The sequence below is a fragment of the Clinocottus analis genome, unplaced genomic scaffold (genome assembly GCF_023055335.1).
Source record: "Clinocottus analis isolate CAN_PGR_092001 unplaced genomic scaffold, fCliAna1.0.p SCAF_24, whole genome shotgun sequence".
Lineage (NCBI taxonomy): Eukaryota > Metazoa > Chordata > Actinopteri > Perciformes > Cottidae > Clinocottus > Clinocottus analis.
This window is the reverse complement of record NW_027175976.1, coordinates 3,270,789-3,287,642: the sequence shown is the minus strand read 5'-3', so window position 1 is coordinate 3,287,642 and position 16,854 is coordinate 3,270,789. Positions and strand designations below refer to the sequence as shown.

The window sequence follows — 16,854 nt, the reverse complement described above, 5'->3', positions numbered from 1 at the left end:
AATAAGACATGTTATTCTCTGTGGTATCCAACACTTGGGGAATAGTCCTTTAAATGTTTAATGATTCAGGGATATGCGGTTCCCTCTTCAAGAAAACTTTATCGTCGAGGGACTCAAAGGTTTCTCTGTAGGAGGGATGAGCCATCACAATATTGTCTTGTACAGTACGCCCTTGCTCACCAGCTGATGCCAGGAAGTGTCTTACAAAATAAAAGAGACAGGGTTACAATGAGAGACTGAGTGATGAGCGTTGATGACGGAAAGGGAGTAAGTGTGCAGAACAGTAAATGGAGAAATAGGCTAATACACTGCTGCGGCTGTTGTGTATCACTGAGTTCATAAAGCAGAGAGGCATCATCAAAAAGCACATGGAAGAGTCAATGTATTCCCCCCAGTCTCCGAGACAGTCTTTTGATGCAGGAACACACTTTCTTTTTCTCTCCATCCTCCCATTCTCCCTCCCACTCTCTCCCACGCTCCCACCATTGCTCGCCATGCTGCTGATGAATTAAAAGAAAGTATGTCAGTTGGCAGGCGGGGAGCGGAGAAGAGAAAGAAAGAAGACATCAGAAAGAATTCATTCAGTGAGTTTCTCAACAAGAAAACACGGGCTGAACCCTTCGCCGCCGCGTGAGTTCGGGATGGCGGCCTATTTGGGTCACCCATCGGGGTCGGGGATGCACCTTGGTCTGCCCACAAGGCGCTTCGGACAAAAGTGTGACAAAAAACGGGGGCCAACGCGTTGATCCCCATCAGAGCGACTCGGCCCCATGTCCACGGGGCGCTCGCTATTAACAAGCAGCACAAAACCCTCCGACTGTATACGAGGAGCCCCGACCGTTTGGATGCTGCTGTTGCTACGCGACGGCTGCGGGCTCGTTCGGAGTGCCGCTATGCTTAAAGTTTAAATGTTGTTTTTATATATTTATCTCACAGCAGTTGATGTTCTGAATGCTACAGCAGTGCAAGCTCTTAGCGCTGCGCAGCATTGAGCGTGCCGTGTTGAATCTCCATGCAAGAAGACGGACGGAGGAAGTGGATGTTGTGAAAGTAGGTTAAGGTTCCCAGCGTGAATGTCTTTGGATTTTATGAAAACAGATTCTGGTCCCAAAAGTTTAGAGTTTCTGTGAAACACTCGCTAAACTTTGGCTGAACAGCAAAACAAAGAGCTAATCGCAGGACAATGAGGAATGTGGAAACATCAATGTGGTAGTAGCGTGAGTAAAGAAGATACAAGTTTTAGTCACACAGCGGTGTCCATCTAAAGTGAGCTAACGTTAGCTCGTGTTAGCTCGTGTTAGACACCATAAGCTACTCTGAACCATGTAGAGTTTGTTTTTAGTGGCCCTTAAATAACACTTTCATGAGCTTGTGATTATTGCAGGCGAAACGTCTCTGATCAGTCAAAGAGACAAATAAAGGACGAAGAGTTTTTAGGGCCCTTTCGGACTGACCTTGTTTTGTCCGGATTCTTGGCCTTTTCAGTGAGTGCGAAACCAAAGTTACAGGGGTCAAACCTCCCCAGGAACCTCGGTCCGTATGTTAGGATGACCGAGTGGCCAGATCAACAAAAGAGGCAATCTGGAGACCAAGCAGTTGAGTTGCAACTTATGTTATTCCCCCCGACCCTGGCAAACAAATTCAGCTCCTCATAAGCACCCTTAGGGACGAATTGGCAAAGACCACTCCTCGATAGGTCAGTCTCTCCACCCCAAATAACCCGTCACTTCCCCCGACCCGCTTCCTCCACTTGGTCCCATGTGGAACTATAAGTGGTGCTCAGGCACCCGGGGAAAGCTTTTGCCCGAACACCCTGGGAACGAGGAGGCAGGTAGAGGTGAGTTTCAACACTACATCTCTGACATTGCCACTGATTATATTACTAGTCTTTGTAATGGCGACACGTCGTCACACCGTACAATAACTGCCAAGTTTTGTTGAACAGAAAGAGGAGCTCCAGCCCTGAGTTCAGATTACCAACTTCTACTTGGTTGATTTCAGCCAGTCTCTGCAGCGCCACCAGCAGGTTAGCATACTGTGTTCAGAGTGAGTTTCTGAGGATGAATTATAATGTGTTTGCTTACCCCCGTGACTTTTTAACCAACGCCGTTATCAGGTCCACATGTCAATTTATTTAACTCTTTGGTTTGTACTCAATGAACGTTAGCGCGCCAACGTGATGAACTCCCTTGGTTTACCGTAGGCAACATGGTGCCTGGAGCTCAAAGCACCACAGGTGCGTTGTGGTCTTGTGTAACCACGCTTTGTATTGCTTGTTCTGAGAGTATTTCATTTTGTTTATGTCCTACATGTTCCTTTTTTGTGCATTTGTCTTTGTTGTGTTTGATTATTTGCCGCTGTTGCGACCTCATTTCCCCCTTGGAGCGATTCAAGTTGTATCTAATCTCTAATTCTGGACAAGAAACAAAAATAATAACACTAATTAAATATGCATATTCTTTCCACTGCTCTTTTATGAAAGCAATAAGTCATTTACCACAGTGCTTCGGCTCAGCTCACAGAGCTCGAGGTCATGCCTCACAATGCATCTTCCCACCAACACCCCCATTAAGCCTTATGAGGCTCATTGCCCGTAAGTGAAGAACTATGATTTGTGTACAGTTTTGACAATATTCATCACCCTTAATATGTGCGCTTCGTCATAACTCTTTGAGCAGTTATACAGCTCCAGATCCTTTGCACTGCCAGATAATGATGTCAAGCCCGGAGGCGAGGCACTTTATCCATCTAGTTATCACTTGCCGTGATTTCACTTTCCCATGTGTGAACAGCTCGTTTCTTTTTACAGCTTCCGCATCAGGATGCAGACCGAGTCGATGAGATGAAAAATGAGCGATAGCGCGGCAGAGAGAGAGGATGCAGCTTGTAAAAAATACTGTTGTCGCTTTGTTCCGATAACCTTTGGTTGCCTTTTGCTTTACGGGCCTCTGGAGTGCTTTTCATTGGTGACTTGGCATCTTTTTTGCCCGAGGTCATCCATCAATATCTCTGTCAGCTTCTTGACGACCTCCGAGAAACCGGCAGGCAGGACCGTACGCTTTTGATATTAACTGTAAACTTTCATTTGGTTATTCATTATTTACCTGTTTGAATGAAATAAGGTAATACAATAAGTTCTGGTGCAGGTTGTTTCCAACACCGCAGAATTATTCAGCAAAGTTGAAGAGTACGAGTCTGTATTTTATTTTTTCCCATCTCAAAACTGAGCGCGGAGATGATCTGGGGACCTGGTGTGCTAGAAACAGTTTGACAGCAAATCTGTACTTTGGTGTCTTTTGAATTTGGTACAAGAGGAAAGAGCTGTTTGTGCTGTGAGTAAGAAGATCTGCAGGTAGTTACAGCTGGAAAAACAAACATATTGACTGGCTAAATATATTTCAAACCCAAGCTACTGACAACGTCATCGTGGTGATCTAACCCTCCATCTAGCCTGATTATCCAGTAATTGGCCGTGTGTCCCCTTTTAGCACTCGTGATTGGCCAGGTCTCATTTTAGTAGATTCAAACGGCCAAAACAGTCTGAGTTGCTCCTCTACGTGGACTTGAGTCTGTCCTCGAGACTAAGCAAGTCATCAACAACAGCTCCACTCACATGCCCCCCCTTTAAACTGCTGAACTATGATATTCTTTAATGATTAGCTTAATGATAAACTGCGCAATATATCTTGGGGTTAGAACCCCCATATACATTATAAAGGGAAGAGATTAAAAATCTATCACAGGCACCCCAAGGGGCTCATATAGCCTACTGTGCTGAGGCAAGGAGGGTACTGGAAAGCCGAGCTCAGCATTTTCTAAAGTCATTATGCATAAATAGTGTGTGATACGGCCGCTTTATAAATTTCCTCCACCTGAGATGAAGGGAAGGAGATTCCAACATTGAGGGAACGTCCTTCTTCCAGAAACGGACAAACATAAGTCAAAAGGAGTTGAAAGGTAATGCATCTATTGTGGAACGGGGCATTTGATTTCCCATTGTAAAACAAAAACAGCATGCATTTGCAAATACTTCTTTTTTCTTTTCCTCGGAGGCTGAGCTAGCCTCTTCTTTTCGTTGCTCAAACTCCAACAGCCTCAAACCGATGGCGACACGGCTGCAAAGCCGCTTGATTCATCGCCTCTGCTTTGAACTCCCTCTTCTGTCGGTGTTGAGTTTGTTAAGACGTCTCAAACATGTTTTAGCGCTGTCGCCCACAGTCTGAGTAAACCCCACCGCGGTCGCTGCCAGTTGTCTGTCTTTGTGCGTCGGCCCTGCGGAGGACGCGTTACTTTGAGACGGACCCGTCCTTAATGTATTGCTTCGCTGCGTGGACCCAGATGGGCCTTTCAGTTAATGAAACGCAGTGTATCATCTACAGGGGCTTGTCAACCCAGGTTTGGTGCACTGTATTGGCAGGGTTGAGAAGAAAAACTACATCACAACACCTTGTTGTTGTTTTTTGTCACATTCTGTGTAAATCTGAGTGTTGATGAAATCAAAAATAGTTCTGCGTGGGTCCCCTTTGGGGGACTCTGGCCTCTTTCTAATGGCCTAATTATCGTCATTAGCTTCAAAGCAGGAAACCCTCTTTGTAAATTCACATTACGCTGCATAGTTGTGTGGATCTGGTGTAGCGTTCATGTCATTGATACTGATGGAGGAAGAGGTTTCTTCCAGTCGGAGTGTCCAGATATCTGATACGTGAGGTCGGGACTATACAGTTGTTCCTTTGAGATTGTGTCCATACCTGTAAGACGGCATCTTCCAATGTGATCACCACCAGTACAAGCCCATATTGTTGAGACTTAAAGTTAACTGAGAAAAAACCCTTGAGCAAAAGCTACAACTTACTAATTGAGAATCAGTCGTATGGACAAGTCACTGAGTGACTCATGAACTTGGTGGCTCTTGACTAGGATGATAAAATGGACAATAATTGCCAAATAATAACCTCCAACCCCACACAGTTGTTGTTTTTTTTAATCTTTATTTATGCAGGGAACCACTGTACTCTTACTCAGCAACACTCTGGCACACATTCATAAAGTTCACTTCATACACAAAAGATGTCCAACTGGGAGTTGCAATGAAAAGTCTTCAACTGTCACCGTGTTGCACTGGAACAGGTAGGGATTAAGGGCCTTGCTCAAGGGCACCTGGATAGTTTTAGAGGAGGTACTCCCAACAAGTGTGAGGATATGCACAGGCAACATTTTATCAAAATTCTATTGCATGTGCGAAATGGCGGCACATTGCATTAGCTGGCTCTACATGTACGGTCTGCAGATTGCTCACGGAGTGTCATGCATGCTCGCAATACCAAATACACAGGTACAATGTATATAATTTATTCGATGGTTTAACATGATAATCTATTGAAAAAGGAAGAGAAACATACAGAGATATACAGTATAAATCTAAGCCTAAATACATTTTGTGGCAGCACAGAACATTTCACATTCCATTATGGGACCAAGGCCATACAACACCTGAAGTCTTTGATGACTATTTTTTTGTTCTTTTTATTCATTTTGAAACTTTTTTTGTTCTTTTTTCTTTTAGGCTCACGTGGCATATTGTCATCTCTAAAATGAACAGTTGGCAGCTCCTCCGTGAGTGAGTTTTTGCAAAATATCTTTTTTTTTCTTCTTTTAAAATCTACCCAAGTTACGAATTGTAGTCGCATGCATGATAAACAAGTACCGCGTTTTCGTCTCATTCACTTTCCAACTGCACTATGTAGTTCGGTAATCAAAATACTGACTCGGAAGTCATCGTTTAAATCAAAGTCGGCCTGGAAGTAAAAAAAGTTATTTTCCTCTAGCATCAGTGTTCCAGAAATTGGCCTCATGATATCTTATTTACACTCAGCTGAAGCCTCGCAAACTGCTTTTGAGATTTATTTCATACGAATTTCCTCCTCCAAGCTCTACGAAGCAGCTGGAAACGTCTTTGGACAAACTGGTTTAAATGCCTTGACAACCTTGAACGCATGAGATCACGAAACAACGCTTTGTGCTTTAAGTCGGGGCCTCCTCTTCTTCTACTGTGTGCTCAGGCTGAACGCCAAACGTCTCCCACTGGCGCGATTGCGTCCAAAATGCACGGAATGACGCGAAGAATTGTATCCGGGTTTCGAGTCGTAAACGTCTCATCTTCCCGAGGACCAAAAAAAATGACGCACATTCCCACGGTTTCATTAAATTAGCTTCGGAAACGTACAAAGAGTGAAAGATCCAGGGCGTCCGTCGCTAGCTAGCATACCGCTAACGTACAGTTTGTATGTTGGCTGTTTGGGGCGAAGAAAAAAATAACGGATACGAGTGGCGCGAGGCGAAGAGGAGTTTCCTCCCAACACACCTTTTGCGAGAGGTTTTGGCTTATCCTATAGGATCATATTTCATGTACATCTGGAGCTTTGGACCCGGGTCATCATGTGCACTGCGCCCCGTCTACACAGTAGAAAACAGGACAAGGATCCACCACAAGAGACGTGCGGCCCCTCGAATGTGGAATCAACTGGAGCCCTAATTAAACGGGAGTTGAGGTCAATCCTGTTTCCAGAACAAAAATTGCATCTGTGCAGCAACAATCCGAGTACAATACATTCAGTTCTTAGTCACATATCAATCAGTCTGTACACATAAGAGGTTGTTTTTTTTAAAAATTGATCCCAACTTTGAACCCCCCCAACATGCACAGTGTATATATGCCACGTGTATAATCCATGACAAATTAACGTCGTCGTCCATGAAGTGTAACTGCTTGATTGCTCTGCGACCTTCGGTGAAGCGGCACACAGTTGATCAAGAGTGGGACGAGGAGAGCTATTTTTATCCACAAAACTATTATACGTTGACATTTGTCCACAGTCCAGCGAGTGGTGCAGAAAATAAATGGTCTGCCCACCCCCCCCCCCATCTCCAGCTCTCCTTATCCACTTCCCATCTCTCTCTTTCACACACACACACACACACGCACACACACATGCACATGCGCACACTCTTAAGAACGCCGTCGCCTCTCCTCCCTTGTCTTCTCCGCTCGTGAGAATGGGGCGCGTTACATTCTGATGGAGAAATGATGACCATGGCTCATTATCCTCTCCCTGAAGAATGGATCTGGTACATTCAGCGCTTGGTGTGTGCTTATTAGTCGACGGAGCGGTCGCCGCGGCCCGCCTGCGGAATCGATGAAATCCATTTGCATCTGCCGCACGGCGAGTCGTACGGTGACTCTGAGACGCAGGGTGAACGTGCGCACGGTGTCTGGAGTGGATTCCAACGTGGTCGTGATGATTGAGGAGATATTCAGAGTGCCCCACAAATGCTCAACAATTCAACCAGTGCTTAGAGATGACCTGTTAATTTGGTAACAGTTTTTTTTCTTTCTTCCGGCAATGAATAGCCAGTATGACAATCACAAAATGCTCATTTTCATTTTGGGTTGCACACACAGTACTTGCATGTGTGTGTATATATATATATATATATATACATTTATGTATATACACACCTATGTACTTATGTACAAAAAATGGGTTTCATTCCTCCACTCTATTACCACAACAGAGATAGTGTTGAGCAAAGAAAGTAAAAATAAAAACACAGGTTAGGAAAATCAAATGAATACCTGAAGACACACAGAGTACAAAAATATCGTAGTATTTCATGGGTTGAGTAACCGTGTCGCCCAAAAAGGCCCTTGGCAGTTTGTTTTAAATTAAATAAGACAGTTTTTTTCTTTTTAGAGGAAGTTTGATAAATTTGAGTGCAATTCTGTCATGCTATTACTTAAAGCGCTGTTGCTGAAAAAATGGCAGTTTTATTCGTGTTTGTGCTTTTTTTTTCCCCCTTATGAAATTACCAAAAAGGGAATATTTCAGTGACACTTTTCTTTGTCAAGAACAAGATGTCGAATAGCAAAAAGATTCAGATCCTGAGTCACATTCATCCTGAACAGAGGAGAAAATCCTCTCCTTTAAATTATTGTGTTTGGGTAAAAGTTTACCAGATCAATGCATGACATGGTTCATAACTATTCTGTATATTCACGATGCTTTAAACAAATACACATCAACAGAGTCTTCTGTGAAGTTGTGACATAATCCAAGGCAGAAAAGGAGTCGTTATTTGTTCCATTATGGTTGATCGTTTCATGCATTAATAGTGCATAGGATACCAGTCAAACACTAGTTTGTTCAATGGACTTTTAGGAATTGCCTGCATTTATCTGATCACCTGTGTTGTATAAAGGTTTCTTAACTTTTTTAATTAGAAAAATCATTGCGTTAGCTGTTATTTTGTGGAGTGTTTCTTTTTTGTTGCAAATACTTATTTATTTATTCAATTGCTGGCTTTGTGTCTCTCTATTTACACACTACTGAGAGAGCGAATGTTGGGAAATGACTGTCACAAGTCCCAATTACAGTACATACTTTAGAAAATAAAAAGACCTTGGTACGAAGGATTCAAAGACTGCAAATATAAAAACAATTTTGACAAGAACTTGGTCCAAAACTCAGTAGTCTTTTCTTAGTCTGTTTTTCTGTTTGTTTCCGTCTCAAAGTGTTGCAGTCTTCAACTCGACACATTCTATATATAAAAGCAACGAAAAAAAAGGAAGAAAAAAAGAAAGAGAGAGAAAAAAAAAAGAAGAAAAACAACAACGAACATCTCAACAAAACAGTCCAATCAGACATAGTAGAGCCAGTAGATGAGGTTGAACAGTGAGAACACGGAAGGGAAGATGATCCGTGACCAGCGGTCGATGGCGTTCACATCCGTCAGGTCGGGGATTTTGATTTTGAGCTGCGAGGACCGCCTCCGCAGGCGGCTGCGCTTCAGCTGGGCGGCCCGGTCCAGGGAGTGCCGGCTGGAGGAGCGCGGGCCGATCCCGCCGCTCTGCTTGCGGTACTGGATGTGCGACGAGGCCGTGCTGTCCAGCTGCACCATGGACTGAGAGTTCCTAATGTCCGCCAGGCTGGTGGTGATCTCGCCTCCGCCCACCTCGTTGTGGATCTCCAGGGTGGTCAGCAGGATGTTCCCGTGGCCGTGCGGTTCCGCCTGGATGGATAACGAAAATGAGGGAAACGAATTAACGACGTTGCGTGGGAATAAACGCAGCAGCGGAGGGAGGACTCCAGCTGAAAGCGCTCGCCCTCGGTGCACAGCGCATTCGAGACCATGAAATGTGGATGTCATCATGGAAGGATTACTCGACGGGCCGACCGGGCAGAGGCCCGGGGGCCCGGAGACTCCAAACCATCACAGAAACTGGCGACCGGCTACAAAGTGACACACAATAGTGACAAGAAGACGCAAAACAGCTACAAGGAGACGCAAAACAGCTACAGGGGATGCAGAATGACAACAAAGATGCAAAACATCGACAAAGAAATGCAAAACCACTACAAAGAGACGCAAAACAGCTAGTGGGGGATGCAAAATGACTGCAAAGAGATGCAAAATGACTGCAAAAACAGGCAAAATGACTTTAAAGGGATGCAAAACAAGCATTCATTTTGCATGTTGATGTTTGGCCCCTGTGTAGGAGGGGTGGGAGGTCCTACTTTCTCATAATCCCGTTGCTCTTTGGAACATTGGGACATTTTCATTGCCGCGCTTTGCCTTCGCTCCCGACTTGACCCGTGTTCATTGTGATAGTTTTAAACAAGACATTTAGTACACTTATCATCACAAAAAGAAACCGTTGTGAGTGTTTTTCGTGTCTGGAGTGAAGGAGGGAGCAGTTTCAGGCTCAGCTTGGACTTCGACCTCATGCGCCCGCCACTCACTTACATGGCATTTTTGCAGAAATTAATGGCAGCCACTAATGCAGCGAATGACTGACGAACAAGAGGAAAGCTTCCATCGCTGATACAATCTTTGCCCCCCCTCCTCTCCACAGTTTTTCCCCCGGACTGAAGCGATGTAATCCCACATTATCACGTTCAACAATTTCATCAAGCATATAGGACACACATCATACTCCATGCCTATGATGTGTGCACCACAAAACAGACCAACAATAATGGACGATGGCAACTCTTCGTGCAAATGTAGCAACTGTAGAAGTCCCAGCTTTCCCTTTTTTGTTTATATTTCGGCGTTTTGAGCTAAAGCCCATTCAGACGTGTTCACCGACTTCCTCTGACGTCATATGAACTTGGTTGTACTTCGGTCTTATATTTGCTTCCCATTCAAACTGTTTCACAATGTCTATTTTACTATTTGTTTGTTTTTTACATTTTATCCTGGCACTAATGCAGCAAAGATGCATGATTTGGGGACCTCTACAGTAACTGTAGAAACTTTTAATGATGATTTCAGTGGTGAAAAAAAATCAAATAAAAGATGCACGGGCAGCATGCATTCAGTGTGACATCTGAAAGGGGAAAACAGCTTCATATCTGAAAACAACACTTTTACAATGCGGTCGAGCAATGAGCATCATTTCGACGGAGAAAGAACTGCAATGAAGAAGTCAAAGTCAAAATGAATACTCCTGAGAATAATGGCAATGTCATGAAGATGTCTGTTGCTGCTTGACTCATTCCATGGATGGGGAGATATTTTTGCATTGAGGCAAAAAAATGTAATAAAAAACATCCATGTCAGCTGATGGCAATGGCGGAGTTGACTCAAGGATATTGAAGAGTCTCACTGAACGAACAACTCACCGAGCGTGAGTGGCGAAGACCTTTAACCTGATTGGACCGCTTTAGGGACGCGGTCCTACTACCTGCCTCCTGAGGAGATGAAAATATTCAGCCACATGTGGGGAACAAATACCTGAAAATACCTTTAAACCCAACGTATTGTGCCGACCGAAGCCTCCGTGTGGCAAACAGATGCCTCTTATAATGTCAGACAGTTCATTTACGCAGAACATTTTCCCTTTGCTGCTCCTGCTACCGAGAGCTGTTTAAGTCCTGTTAGGAGGAAGACAAATTAGGGTATTTGAGAGTCCACTCAGACCGTCCTTTCTACTGTGTTTTCCCGTGGCATTTTCTGTGGAAAAGACATCATTTATTGATTTACTTCTACTTTAATTCAATACATTCATCCACTGTTAGTTCGAGAAATCACGCCGCACGCGTCCAGTCGTCAAATCTCAGCTCACCCTCGCGGCGTCGTATTTGGCCGCCCTCTCGTTGTTGGCCTTCTCCGCCTTCTCCGCCAGCTTCTTCTGCATCTGGGGGCCCCTCCCGAAGAAGATGTAGTTGACGAAGGCGTACTCCAGCAGGGCCAGGAAGACCATGACGAAGCAGCCCATCAGGTACATGTCGATGGCCTTGACGTACGGGATCTTGGGCAGCGTCTCCCTCAAGTGGGTGTTGATCGTGGTCATTGTCAGCACCGTGGTGATCCCTTAGGTGACGAAAAAGGAAACAAGACATCATGTTTTTAATCTTTGAATACATCCAATATTTATTTTTCTTCCAGGCTTTCTCATTACTAATGCCGCAACAAACAAACCCAGGGCGGCACATTTGATGCCTAATTGGTCCAAATCCGTCAGAGCATAAGCTCAAAGAGCGCCCCGTCTTTCTAAGCAGATGCTTCAATCTCGTCGGTAACCTTGAGGTCAAGCTGGAGAAAAAACTCCAACAGATATCTTCGGTGTTACTATAGAAACAAGGATATTCTTATAGGAAACATGGTTTCCTCTGCTAGTTAGGACCCACTGGGAAAGAAGAAAGCGCTGAAATTGCCTTGATGAAGTGTCAAAGAAACAGTGTGGGGGGGGGAGCAAATATCAGTGTTTTTCTTGACCACTCTCATGAAGCTGATCACTTTCATGTTTGATGTTATTTTACTTAAACACACTGGTAAGTGAGGGCATAACATCTGCCTCATTGAAATTCAAAAAAGGTCTGAATTCAATCCCCCAACTGGCCCTCGGTCATCGAGCGGAAATAACTCATGAGAATAGCGCTGCACGTATGCAGCCCCCAGCTCTTAGTAACCTTAACCACAAAGGATCCTGGGTAGAGGCTATTGGACATCTCTGAGTAAAGGCACCCTCGCACCTTGTACGCGTCTGCATGACAAGGAGATCGACACTAAGTGAGATTTAGATGAAACTACAGACAAATAGATGAAGGGAAATTTAATCGGCTGAGGTACGATACATTTTTAAAGTGGCCCTGAAAGCTTAATGTACTGTAAGTTAAGAAAACACATGCAGATAGACAAGACTGAGACAGAGTTCACGACCAAATACAGAAATGTTCTGTAGCTGCAGAAGCGCACTGCAATGACTAAAAACTATCTATTGCGTTGTGTGCAGCGTGCTTCTTCTGTTTCACTCGTGTCGTGCAGCTCTCTCGCCAAAGCACTGGCGTCTCCCACGCCACCGTACATTTCAGAAGTCGCAGCAAATCAACACACGCCTTACTCGTGATCACGCAAACCCTGACCTCCTGCGATCTAATAATGACGCCGTGCCTCATCTCATCATGGATATGTGGCAGATATACGTCTACTACTTGATCTACTCAGGCTGGAAATAAATTGAGCCTATCGGTGGCCTCGCCGCTTGTTTAACACGCGAGGACGGGGCTTTTTGGAGCGTTTGTGTGTGCGCATGTGTGTGCCATAAAGTACAGTGATGAGACCAGGACCAGTCGGGGGCTAGCTAGAGATAGCTAAGGTCAATCTAGCCCTTAGTGTGATTTATTGGCACATTACGTGGCTAACGCCACTCATGCGTACGTGTGTGTGTGTGTGTGTGTGTTTCTGTTTCGTCAGAAGGGGTGTGAGAGGCGCGTGCGTGCAAACGAGCGCGCACGTGCACATGCTTCTTGTCTCGGCCCCTATTGGCTGCTGCGATCTCTGGTTTTTTTTTTCTTGCTTAACGACAGCCTTGTTCTTTATAGGTGTTCTCTCAGCTGTGCCATTACTCTCCGTCCTTCACTCCCTCCCTCCTTCCCCTCCATCCAACTCTCTCCCTCCCGCTCAGCCTCTGCTCCCTCGCTCCCTGTTCGGACAATTTAATCAAGGGGCCGTGCGCCCATGGGCCTCCCTCCTTTTTCATCACGCCGCTCCGCTCTCCGGGGAGAGATTTCTTTTTTTATGGGGTCTCTCTCTCTCACTCTCCGTCTCTCCGTCTCGTCCCATTGTTGTCGGCTATCGCTGCCTCGGCTTCCACCACCACCCCTTCACGTGTCCTGCATCTCCTTCTTTCCCCCATCATCTCACCATCATTTTGTGGTGCTTTCCCTCTTTCCCTCTTTCCGTCACCCCCCCCTCTACTCTTTTCTCTTGGTATATGTCCCACTGTCTCTTTCTCACCTTCACAGCTGGAACAAAGGCACGCCGCAATTGAATCACGAGCCAATAGGCGATTAGCAACATGGCCCAGCGTTGTAAAAAGGGAAAGGTATCATGTAAGGTGCAGTGAAGCGTGCGGCAAATCAAAGCAGTGTTAATGCAGACGGCCCAAATTGACAGCTAGCCAGTTAGCACGCGCGGTGCTCCAGCCTGCAGTCTTGGAGGGGTGTTCGCACACCGCAAACTCAAACGTGTGTCTACCATTACACTTGAAGTGCTCCATCACCAATTACAGCTATTGACCACACCTCGACTGTTCACGTAATGTGATTGTGAGTGAGCGGGACGACTGCGGGAAATGGCTTGCAACCGCATTAGGGAAGCGAGCGGGTCGTCTGCAACTTTGCCATCCTTTCCGAATTGCTGAGGAAAATGAGATTCTCCTTCAAACAATTCAATTGTTTGCCTGCTGCCTCCTTGAATTGATTTCTCCCCGAGCATTACACTGCTGTTACTGGCAGGTTTGCACACAGAAAAGGAGCAGACGCACACACACACACACACGCACGCATGCCCGCACACGCCCACTTGCACAATGCACCTGCTGAAAGCTTGTAATGATCCATCAGGAGAAGTGGATGGACCTCCAGTCGCCGCTCAGCTGCGGAGGCACACACACCGGATATTGCAGCTTGCAGGACTTCACACATACACTGCCCCCTCATCCCCCCACTCCCACGAACACACACACACACACACACATGGACACATTAGAAGCCCACATACGCTCTGATGGTAAAGACCGGATATTGCATGCGTGCCATCACAAAAATAACTAGTTCAAGCTGGCAAATAAGCAGATAAACACACACACAGATGCTCAGATTCCAGTCTCTAATGAGCTGCTTGTGCCCGTGGATACCAGGTAATGGATCAAAGCATGTTTTCCAAAAAGCATTATGATGTGTTAAGTTCATTACTGTCCCATCATCCATCCATATGAAGATGATTTAATGGCCAAGGCAGCGATCAATTGGTATGGCCGAATTGAGCTGTTTGGAGGCCTCGGGCAAAGATTTAATGCTGGGCCCCTGTTGCCCCCTCAGTCTTAAGCATTTCCTCACAGCAGATATGGAAGCTTCATTATACGGCCTCATTCAAATTACCACAAACTAACTGACGCACGGTGAATCTGGGGCTTTTAAATCCCACGGGGCGGTTACCTCATTTGTCTGGTTTGCATTACTGTCAGTCGGTGAGACACTTTTGCCTTTGACAGAGATTGACATCTGAAACTGCATGAATGGAGGAGAAACAGCTGCATGGTTGCAGATTCATACCAGAATCTCTCCTTTTTTTGCATTTATTGTAGAGAAAAGAGGAGAGAGAGGAGTATGGTTCGTAACAAAGGTTCTTGGTCGTATCTGCTGTAAGCATTTAGCTACAGGAGATACTCCCACACCCAGCATGTTAAGAGGCGAGTAGACAAACGCAGACTTCTCCTTTCTCGCTGGTGACCAGCTGAAACAACAACTGTTGCTGGCAGATTTCATCAACTGTAGCAGCCCAGTTAATTATGCTAATATTCGCTCCATGAGTGGGTTAAAAACGGATAAATGAGGACTCAACAATGCGCAAGCTGGATGGACTAATCATCCATTTGGTGGGAATGTAGCCGTGGTTCAGGACGTGAAGCTCGGTCATCACCAGGCAGCAATATCCACTTCTGAAACGCAAAATCAATGAAAAGTGCATTCTTACTAATCGCCATCAGGGGGCGCCTCTTCTACGAGAAATTGACTTCTCACTTGATTGATGGTCCTGTTATAGTAATTAAGGCGTGGTTACTTTGTGATTGACAGGTGCTCCGTGGCATTGACTAATCTGGGAGTTGCCCGTGCTTTTGCATTGAAACTTTAACCCTTTCACCGCTGGTTTCTCAGTTCATGAAAGCTAATTGTAACATTTTGGTTGTCTCTTTGCCCTGTTGTGTCCATTCTAGTTGCAAAAAAACATGTAATCTAATCTAAACATCTTATGTTAATTACATACGTTGTTATTGCCGCTTCCTACTGTGGGTATAAGCTTATATTGGATCACATAAACACACTGTTTAATCCATCTTTTCAACTGTTCTTGCTGTGTTATTTGGTTTTGGAAAGGCTTATAAAAGATGCAACTCTCCAAGCAACAATATGTGGTGAAATCCTCATTGCTGTTGCTAAGCTGTGATTGGAGCTTTGCTGATCAGGGGAGGCATTTAACGAATGGTCAATTACCAATTTACCGCGGTACTAATTATGCAGCTGTGGAGAGTCTGTTAAAATTGCTTTTTTATCTATTGTCTTGACAACCTGATTACATGTTGTGGCTCCTCATATGCGATCTGGAACTACAAAGACCCGACTGTGCCGCAGCCTCCTGTGAAGGATCACGATGATTGCAAACCAGCGACCCGCTGCTTCCTTCTCTGTCTTGTTTACTGCTCACAGGAGCCCCACAGTGTCTTGAGCCTTTGCACCCACACAAGCACTCCTCAATAAAAAGTGAAATTATGCTCATTAGAGACATAATGTGGTTATAGCCCCAGGAGGCCTCTCAGTGACCACAGCAACAGCAGACAAAAGGTATGACCCAGTTTGGGCCGAGTCAAGGTTATGTATTTCTGCTTTTGCCCTACGGAAAGGCTTGTTCAGCTTGTTCCAGCGTTTCAGCTGCACTATACTTTCAAGTAAAAACAAATTGCCTATGTCCATAGAAGACAGAGACTAAATGTACCTTCCCCCCCAAATAATAGACATGTTCTTCCAAACCATTTGCATTTAGTCCAACAATTTCCAAGCCATTCCCTGAAGCTCCCGCAGATACCGCCACAGTGTGAGGCGTTAAGCCAGGGAGGGTCTGGCTCCTTCTGGTCCCTGATCTCATCTTAGAAATCCAAATACCTGCTTCTTAACAGCCACTGCCTCTTACCGAGAGCCACTCTGGCTGCTGACGCGTCATAGTTTATCCAGAAGGAGACCCAGGAGAGGATGGTAATCAGGATCGATGGCATGTACGTCTGCAGGATGAAGTAGCCGATGTTCCTCTTCAGCTTGAAGCTCAGAGACAGTCGAGGGTAGGCACCTGAGGAGGGGCGAGACAAAGGCCGAAAGCGGTGTGTTTAGATCTTCAGGGTTCAGAAATCAAAATGTTTCGGCAGTGTTAAGAACCACAGTACATACATGTTCACTCCAGAAACACATTCGGTTCCACAGATTTAAAAACATGCCATTATTGACAATAAAACCATCGAACGTATGCTGTTCATAGGAGCGCCACACAGGGATACCGTGTGTTTTTGTTTCAGTTTCCAGGACAACCCGACAGCATGGGTTGGATTTATTTCCATGGTAACAAGCATCCTCGTCACTGGCGCAAACACGCGCACCGACTCTCTCACACACACGCACACGAGGACTATAACCCTGTTTCGTGATGATGCGACACAATATTTAAGATGGCGATAAAGATTTCGCCGCATTTTGCCTCATCAATTCTCAGACGTCTCCATAATTCATGTGGTGATTCTGGGAG

General features: G+C 45.2%; 1 protein-coding gene across 2 annotated transcripts in view; it reads right to left on the bottom strand.

Moving 5' to 3' along the window:
• Nucleotides 1-5,632: 5,632 nt before the first annotated feature.
• The window catches only part of LOC137794042 (gamma-aminobutyric acid receptor subunit beta-3-like), a 30,459-nt gene continuing 19,237 nt past the window's right edge, over nt 5,633-16,854 (bottom strand). Inside the window, exons 7-10 of one of the 2 annotated variants that reach the window (XM_068590605.1) lie at nt 16,252-16,404; nt 11,126-11,373; nt 10,683-10,751; nt 5,633-9,066 (exon numbers count right to left, since the gene is read on the bottom strand). In XM_068590605.1, coding sequence (XP_068446706.1) covers nt 8,695-9,066; nt 10,683-10,751; nt 11,126-11,373; nt 16,252-16,404 — 842 coding nt within the window. In that variant the 3' untranslated portion in view covers nt 5,633-8,694. The remainder of the gene's footprint in view (nt 9,067-10,682; nt 10,752-11,125; nt 11,374-16,251; nt 16,405-16,854) is intronic. The other variant, XM_068590606.1, reaches the window with a different exon arrangement.